This window comes from Staurois parvus, unplaced genomic scaffold (genome assembly GCF_062004578.1).
Source record: "Staurois parvus isolate SC_StPar_1 unplaced genomic scaffold, SC_StPar_1.0 ptg000750l, whole genome shotgun sequence".
In the NCBI taxonomy this organism is placed as follows: Eukaryota; Metazoa; Chordata; class Amphibia; order Anura; family Ranidae; genus Staurois; species Staurois parvus.
Genome location: NW_028318546.1, coordinates 1,789,127 through 1,798,583, shown reverse-complemented (window position 1 = coordinate 1,798,583; position 9,457 = coordinate 1,789,127). Strand labels below are relative to the sequence as shown.

At 38.7% G+C, this 9,457-nt stretch overlaps 1 protein-coding gene across 1 annotated transcript in view; it reads right to left on the bottom strand.

Annotated features, from left to right (window-relative positions):
- Nucleotides 1–1,891: 1,891 nt before the first annotated feature.
- The window catches only part of LOC149445019 (putative cation-transporting ATPase 13A4), an 89,800-nt gene continuing 82,234 nt past the window's right edge, over nt 1,892–9,457 (bottom strand). Inside the window, exons 29-30 of the mRNA XM_089654312.1 lie at nt 4,907–4,987; nt 1,892–3,455 (exon numbers count right to left, since the gene is read on the bottom strand). Coding sequence (XP_089510438.1) covers nt 3,201–3,455; nt 4,907–4,987 — 336 coding nt within the window. The 3' untranslated portion in view covers nt 1,892–3,200. The remainder of the gene's footprint in view (nt 3,456–4,906; nt 4,988–9,457) is intronic.

Here is a 9,457-nt window from a genome sequence, read left to right as displayed (position 1 = left end):
TCTAGTGAGATGTCTGGCCCAATAATATTTATGGAGGTCCGGCCGACCAGTTCCACTTTTAGACTTGGGGATATATCCTCTTTTTTACTTGTATATTAACTGTGGAGGCTGTTGAAACTGTAGAAATGTCTGAAAAGAAATAAGACTCAATCCAATCCAACAGTCTAACAGAGTTCAAGTATGCGGAAATATTTTCCTTCGTGGACATTGTCTGAACACTGTCTATTTCAAGTACGAGATTAACCTCTGCAAACAGAAAGTGAGGAATGCAAAGACCTGTACTTTGGGATGAAAAAGCCATCTCTCAACAAACAGATGGCCCAGCATAGGACTAAGGAATCAATAGAATACAATGCTTAAACACTATCTATCTAAGCACAAGCACGATTTAAATAGTGCTGTGAGAAAGATATTAGATACAGAATAAATATATAAAAGACATAATAAATAATACATATGATAAAATGCTTGTGCTATATTAAAGTGATATCTGTGTCTTTGGTGCTAATAAAATAGCAAACTATATCAAAGTATACAGTGTGATCCAAAACCCTTACAACACAGCCACAAAGTGACACAGTGACCAAAAGTTCATATTGTGTATCCACAGATTCTTCCTATGTCATCCACTCTTCACTATATACCCACGCTCTTCTTATGTTAGAATAGGACTTTTGGTGTGCTTTCAGAATACACACCAAAACCTTGAGACATAATAAAAGTCTATGAGAAAGCGCAGCTAACCTGCACCAAAACCTCATGTAGGCAGGTTCAGTTAGCTACTTTGCCACTAGGTGACTTTGTACCAGAATAGTGCCTGGTTCAGCTGTTAGTGACACTAGGTGTTATTTCTCTTTTTAGGTAGAGCCCTCCCACAGTGATGTCAGGGGTGAATCAGCACCCACATATATGCCAGGTTGGGAGGCATCCTAGCAACAATTGAGGCATGGGAGTTAAACATTCCCATACCTGTGAGGATGTAACCAGTGCATTTAGGCCCTGAACAGTGCAGGAGGCGGGGTAGAGTGGACCTGTATGCAGAAGAAGCTGGCTGCAGTCATTCTCTCCCTTCTAGAGGTGGGGGCTGTAATGCCATTTCCTAAACAATACCAGTAAAGTGCAGTGAACCTATCTATTGTTTGGACATTCTTTCTTCAGGATATACTGTAAAGGTCTATAGCATGGAATGTTGTGGGGTGGCCTATAGCAAAGAGCAGGGCACAAGATGGAGGAGTCTGCCACAGTAGGTGGGAATTCTAGCAGGACTGGAGTGGGGGTAGGGCCTTGTGTTTGGGTACCTAAATCAGCCAACCACAGTGCCCTCTCACATGCAAGGGCACTTGTCTGACTCCATAGCACAGAGGCTCAGTGTGAGGCTCCCCTAACATGGTGAATCCCATTTTATGGTCTAATAGTGTTTGTTCTCCCAAAGGGTTAAGGTCATCAATCCAATTGTCTCTGGACAATCAGGCTTTTATAGATATCAGGATCAGAAAGAATTATTAAAATAATCCATAGTGCTTTCCATAAATTCACAATTATTTATTAAAATATCCTTAAAACACTCACAAGACACTGCACTTATCTGTGTTACTAACAGTTATGAATTAATAGATTTACAGTGGAATCCCAAATATTTTCAAGCTTTCAATCCTTATGCAACCCAGTATTAGGAAAACAAGAGACCCATGAACTGACATGACTGGTAGGCTCATATATTAAGCAACCAGAGCTGTAGGTCCCTGATTCCACTCTGAAATAAACATGCTTAAGGAGTACCTACTTTCATGCTCACAGTTATGTGCACCCCCTAACATGCACAAAGTTATTTATAATTATTATGGTTTTAAAACACACTGAAATAATAAAAAAAAATTGCAACACAACAAAATACAGGTAAATCAATGTTTATTGATTAAAAATATACAGTATGATCACCAATAGGTCACCCATTAGAAGACAACAGGATATATGTCGCAAATAATATAAGCTTTACCCAAGATATATTGTATATAAGCTGAAAAAGCTGGAAAAAAAAGAATAATAATAAAAAGAAGCAGTAAGACAAATACGCTAGCAGTGACATACATAAACTGCAGATATAATTCCTGACTAATATAAAAGAAAAAAGTTTAAATTAATCTAAATATGCAGATTACAAACAATAACTCTGTTCCACAAAGTGTAGAACACCTGTGATATTTACGTACTGTATCTAAATTTGGAAATGTCATAACTGAACAGAGATGGAAACAATTGGGGTCTTGCGCAAATGTGAAAACTATGCATGTCTCTGAGACTTACACATATATTCTAGAAGTGGATTGTTGGAACAATAGGAAGAGTGAACAAGGAGGTCTATCTAGAACAGTCACACAATAAAAATGTCAGTGCATAATATTTTTGACCCGAATTTAGACTTACTCCAACCAATTCCCAGTTTTCTCTTTCTCCTTGGTGCCCTTCTCTCCTGTATTTGCTACTTTTTTTTAATTTTACCTTTTTCAGATGTCTTCAGCCCTATCAGGTGATGCACAGGGACATTGCCCTCTTTGAATCTTCTTCTGGCAATGTGTGATCCTCTATGATGCAGATAGAAGGTTTGGTGTGATAAACAGTTCTCTGAATCATTCCCCTATGAGTGGAGGTTACAATAGTGACACCCTCAAAAAAGACAGGTCCATGATGCACTGCATTCCCTGAAAGTCTCCAGTCTTCTAGGTTGAATACCAATGGGAGTCATTCAACATAAAAGGACATTAAGTTGTGGAATGAAATTACTATGGGGATACTATTGGAGAGAGTGTCTGCTTTTTTATTGAAACATTATTGGGGAATTATTATGAAAAATAAAATTGCTCAGAGTTGGACTTTAAAAATTAGATGGTTTAGCAAAGGTGAACTTCTTGATCACAACCAGAATTTCTGCACATTTCAGCAAACATAAGCCCTGTTTTGATCTTTTGAATTACAAAAGGAAAATGCTAGGAAGATTAATATTTAGGAAGCAAAACAATGTGGACCCATATTTCAATCTGCACTTGAAATAGGTTGTGTGAATTAGATTGCAAAGAAAAAAGAAAGAAATCATTTAACATGGTGGTATGAAACTGTCACTGGATATTGTTGTAGTCAGTATACTGTCATATACACCACAACAGAAAACCTCTTGGGATTGGAAAAGTCTCAATTGTCTGCACTCACATGGCTGTTACAATTGTGTGTTCTGAAATTACTTCTTTTCCATGTGGCGATTTTCTGTAGGTAGGCTTACTGTAAATGATATCAGTGCTCTTCATGGGAACAGTCTGAATTGCATAGTCTGTCCTATTCTTCGGAGGCCATTCAGAATCTTTCTGCAGTTTCCTCTGCAGTTTCCTATACTGACTTTTTGATTTGTAGTTAAATATTCTCTTTATCCAAAGCCATAGTTTTCGGTTTTCAATGAACCATTCCTAAAGAAAAACCAAGAGAAACCAAGTAAAATCGAAATGGTTTACACTTTACTTTCCACCAACATTGCCATAACATTCTATTTTAAATGTTTCAAACAACAAATCTAAGGAGCAAGTGAAAGCACTCAGTGAAATACTAACAGACTTCATCAAATGTTTATAGCTCCATTCAAGTGAGAAAAGTCACACCGAAGCTTAATTTGCACTTGTGGTTAGGGGGCAGTAAGAATAGGTGGTTTACAACCTTGCCTCCAAAGCCAACTACCCCTCCAAGCTACAATGGCATCTGTACAGGAATATACATATGCAGGAGCATATGTATACCCCCCCCCCCAAGCCACCTCCCCCTAGTGTGCATGAAATGCAACTCATTTAAGTCAATGGGACTGTTCAACAACTGCCCCACAAATGTGTGTAATGCATGTGGTTTTGGCACAGTGTTTCAAACATTCCGGGGTTAAAACAAGAGAAGAGGAGACATATCGCCTCCTTAATGCCTGTCAAATGCTATCTGAAAAGCAATAAAATCCAAAATGCTCCTAAAAGGGCAATGATTATAAATGATTCCTGAGTCCTCCAAATATCATACTCAAACTTCCAAGACATATGTACAGAAGTACAACATCTTGAATAAAAAACAGAGTGGGTGATATACTAATACTAGAGTGTGCAACATCTGGTGCAGCTCTGGATAGAAACCAATCAGCTTCCAGGTTTTATTATGAAAGCTTAATTGAACAAACTGCAAATAAAAGCTAATTAGCTACCATGCACAGCTGCACCAGATTCTGAGTGCTCCACTTTTAGTAAATCTCCCCCAGTGGATTAGATAGGTGTCTGAAAAAGTTGCCTGTGATCCCTGTACACATCTCTTGGTTTCTAATTTTTTTGCAGTGTAGATGCTAGTGCACATTTAAGGTAACATTGTGAATTGGCAACTAAATTAAAACCCCAACTCCAGTAAATTTGTTTATGTCATGTCAGAGTAGGGAGGATTTAAAATTGCTGTCAGTTTTTATTTCTACCTACCTTTGCAGAGATTTCTACTCACTTTATTTATCTGTTATGACAATACAAGGAATGGGAGGTACAGGTTTCACTGGGACAAGCAGGAGAGAACAGCAATAAAAATCAAGAAGTTTTAAACCCTTGCTCACGCTGCTAAAAATGTGTTTTGTCTTTGTTTGTGTTCCTTTTGGAAAGGTTTTCCATCCTGATGAGCAGAAATCTCCCCAACAGGAATACCAATGTTTTATGCTTCGGTTTAGTTGTTCTGAATAGCTTGCTAATACATCAGCTCAGATGCTAAGTGTTTCTAAAAATATTTTTTTTTGTTTTCAGCAATGCAACATTTTTGTTCTGTAGTTTTTGACTGTATGTCATGACACTGCATGCTTTTCTCAGTACTGTTTATCATAGTTATGCATAACTGTAAGAAAATAAGAAGTTACCTCTCCAAGGTACGACATGATAAATAAAACAAGCATCATGATAAAGATGTTCACTCTCCAGTAATATGGGGTACACACCAGCTGAGAATAACAAAGAAGAACCAAAAATATTAATTTATAAATTGAGTAAATGTCTAAAACATTTTCTCTCTCTCTCTCTCTCTCTCTCTCTCTCTATATATATATATATATATATATATATATATATATATAAAAGCACAACAGATGCAAACATGCATCACATACATACTATTACAGTGCTAGTTTTATGTGATGTTGTATGATGATATTTATGGGTTTAGTGTTTGTGAACTTTTCAACATAGGGTCAACGGCAAATAAGTCCTATGAAACAGTTTTCATGTATTAGATAAATGAATGAGTAGATAGATATATAGATAGATAGATAGATAGATAGATAGATAGAAAGATACACAAATGAGTAGATAGATAAATAGATAATTCAGGACAAGAGAGTTGGGAGGTCCCTATTCATGACAGCTTACAATCTAAAGGGGAAGTGATACAAAAGGTAGTAGCTGTGTAGGGATAAGCTGACCAAGAAAGGATAGGCTTTCCTGAAGAGATAAGTTATCTAGGATCACCTAAGACATAGTAGGAGATAACTGTATAGATTGGGATAGGAAGAGGCTCTGGAGAAGTCCTGAATGCGAGCATGAGAGGAGGCAATGAGGGAGCTAGAGAACAGTAGGTCTTGGAAGGAGTGAAGTGGTTGGTTTGGTTGATTTTTTGAGATGAAGTTGTTAATGTAGCTGGAGGCAGAGTTTTAGATGGCTTTGCAAGTTCTTTATAATATTAAAAAGTATATTTGTTGGGCGAACAGAAACCCATGGAGGGATTGGGAAAGACGGGTGGTAGACACCGAGCAGTTGGTAAGGTGGGTCTGGCAGCAGAATTCGTGATAAATTAAATACCTCTACACAGGGGGAATACCTGTGTAGAAGTAAATCAACGAGGAGGGAGAAGCATAGTCTAGGTGAGAGTAACAAGAAAGTAAAAGTGGCAATTTGGCATTTGAACAGTGATTTGATGCAGGGCTGAAAGGAAAAGTCAGAGCTTAGTGTGTGTGTGTGTATATACCTGGGGCATTAAAGTCAAACCAGGACTTTTAAAGGTATAAAAAGGGATGCTAGCATGGTAGTACTATACACAGTAGTAAGTGGTAAGTGTATCCTATTACTAATAGGCGGCGCCAGCCCAGAGACTGTTAATCAAGATGGCAGACAACAGTTTTAGTGCATGCATGAAACAGCATGTTGTGATGAAGATTCTTGTGAACAACGGTGTAAAACTCACAGATATCTACAGAAGACTTTAAGCACAGTATGGTGATGAGACACTCAGCCGCAGTAAGAAATTTGAATGGTGTAAACGTTTTAAAGATGGCCATGTGTCCATCAGTGGAAATCCCAGCTGTGGTGGTTCCCAGCCCACAACAGTCATTCCTGTGAACATTCAATGAGTAGATGCTTGATCCTGGTTAATCAATGCATAACATGTCGTGAAGTTGCACAAGAGACAAATCTTTCTGTGAGAACGGTGAACACAATGATGATGAAGTGAAGCAGGCTGTCCTAGGATGGTTCAGGTGTACTGATAAAGCTTTTGAGGAAGTAGTTAAACACTGGGATAAGTGTATAAATGTAGCAGGGGAGTATGTTTCCACTCCTTGAAATCAGTTATTTTATTATATAAATTCAAATGTCCCGGTTTGACTTAAATGTCCCTTGTATATACACTATATTGCCAAAAGTATTGGGACTCCTGCCTTTACACACACATGAACTTTAATGGCATCCCAGTCATTGTCCGTAGGGTTCAATATTGAGTTGGCCCACCCTTTGCAGCTATAACAGCTTCAACTGTTTTTGGGAAGGCTGTTCACAAGGTTTAGGAGTGTATCTATGGGAATGTTTGACTATTCTTCCAAAAGCACATTTGTGAAGTCAGGCACTGATGTCGGACGAAAAGGCCTCATCAGATAACACAGTTTATAAATTGCGGCACCTCCTATGTAGTTTACGAGCTTATAAGCCCATGTGGCCTATGCTATGTGGGCCACACTTCTTGCCCTTTAAGAGTAAGAATTAGGGAACATAAGTGCAATGTCATTAATAACAAAGACAATACTCTATTCCATGGTATTTCAATGAAGTTCATCATAGGGACCCTGCAGGACTTAAAGTCTTTGGTATAGAGGCCTTAGAGGGTGATTTTGACATTAGAGGAACACACCAAAAGCTCTGTAAGTGAAAAGCTTACTCAATTTTTATTTTTGGTATCTTGGCCCCAGCATGGTTAAACAAGGATGCCGAAATACATAATCTCAATAGACAGTCTCTGAATTTGTCCAATCTGTGTCCACACCTGCTTTCATTAGCGCATTTAATTTTTATGTAATCCTAGTCTAAGATATTTTATTGTAATGTAATTTATATAATTGTATCTAGACATTTATCCATCTATACCTCTCTCTAGATGTCACAGTATTGTTTATGCATCATTTCCTGCTTGTCACTGGAGTGTTCACTGCAGCTCCTCCTGTTAGCCCTGCTTTGGGTATAGCCGTACAGCGGTCTGTGTTAGCACTGTCCAGATTGCAAACATGCAATAGTGTCACAAAATTAATCAAACACAAATCATTAGGTGAGATATCTTCATTATAAAGTGCCACTCAGTATTATTCCCTATCACTTCGTGTCCACATAATCAAACAAATATATATAAAAATAAATAAACTACCATTTGAGAAAATAATTTTCACAGTGCTCCAAGTGTAATGACGTGACCACACTTTATATACTAATCAAACAAGTCCAAAAAAATAGTAGAAGTGTCCATGAAAACTGATAATAGTAAATTCATGCAATGTGCAAAAGATGTGCAAAACAAATGTGTTCTTGTTCCTCAACCGTGCCACTCTTCACCTCCTAAGGCTAGATTGCCTCCTCACCTCCTTAAACCGACCCCTAAGGGCCAAACAGCTTTCAGGATCACTCTGGATCCTTATCCCCTGGCGACAAGCACTTCTCCTGACGTTGTGGATCACTTTAGGGTACATCCATTACCCCCAATCGGAAGCCTCTAGAGAACAATTTGCTCACCAACCCAGTGAACAAAAAAGAAGAATCCTCTAAGTGCAGTATTAGGGCCAAAAACACTTTAATGGTAATACTCAAATAAACATAGCCACTCACATATGTCCATATTCTTCCTTAGCCAGTATGTGGGTGTGCTGCATGTAATCAGAAGGACTTCCTGGGTATACCAAGATGGCGGCTGGCGCCGGAAGTGTGTCACCGCGTACCGGATGTTTGCGTGCTAACGTGCCTACGTGTTACGTCACTATGACTCGTGACATCCTGTGGGCATTGAATGGATGTACCCTAAAGTGATCCACAATGTCAGGAGAAGTGCTTGTTGCCAGGGGATAAGGATCCAGAGTGATCCTGAAAGCTGTTTGGCCCTTAGGGGTCGGTTTAAAGAGGTGAGGAGGCAATCTAGCCTTAGGAGGTGAAGAGTGGAACGGTTGAGGAACAAGAACACATTTGTTTTGCACATCTTTTGCACATTGCATGAATTTACTATTATCAGTTTTCATGGACACTTCTACTATTTTTTTGGACTTGTTTGATTAGTATATAAAGTGTGGTCACGTCATTACACTTGGAGCACTGTGAAAATTATTTTCTCAAATGGTAGTTTATTTATTTTTATATATATTTGTTTGATTATGTGGGCACGAAGTGATAGGGAATAATACTGAGTGGCACTTTATAATGAAGATATCTCACCTAATGATTTGTGTTTGATTAATTTTGTGACACTATTGCATGTGAGCACAATTATTGTAGTATTTGATTTAGTTTTGAGCGCTGCACTATATATAATTTTATTAATATTTACACTGTTTGGGTAGCAGGTTAAGTGCTGGCAGCTTCCAGTAGGTGTATTCCCCTTTTGCGCAGGAGGATCTCTGTCTGTACTGTCCAGATTGCAGTCGCCGCTTACCTCCTGCTATGCAGCCCAGTCATCAACAAGCCGCTCTTCTTAAGCCTGGAGGCTCCGGCCCACCGAGCAAATGCCCGGTGTGTCCTATGGCCAGTCCAGGCCTGCTTGCCACACTGAAAAAATGGTTCAAGAAAGGTTTGAGGAACACAACAAGTATGAAGTGTTGACTTGACCTTCAAATTATCCAGATCTCAATTAAATTGAGCATCTGTGGGATGTACTGGAAAAACAAGCTGGATCCACAAAGGCCCCACCCACCACACAGATTGTGGGACTTAAAGGACCTGATACTGGTGGCTTGGTGCCAGATACCACAGCATACCTTCAGAGGTCTAGTGGCATTCCTTCCATGATGGTTCAAGGCTATTTTGGCAGCAAAAAGGGCTGTTTCTGTGGCAAAAGGGAGATCTAGTCAATCTTTGCTGGGTGGTCATAAAGTTATGGCTATTCAGTGTATAATCTAAAAACACAACAAAAACTTACCTTTTTCGATAAAAAATTTACTGATTAATTACCTAAA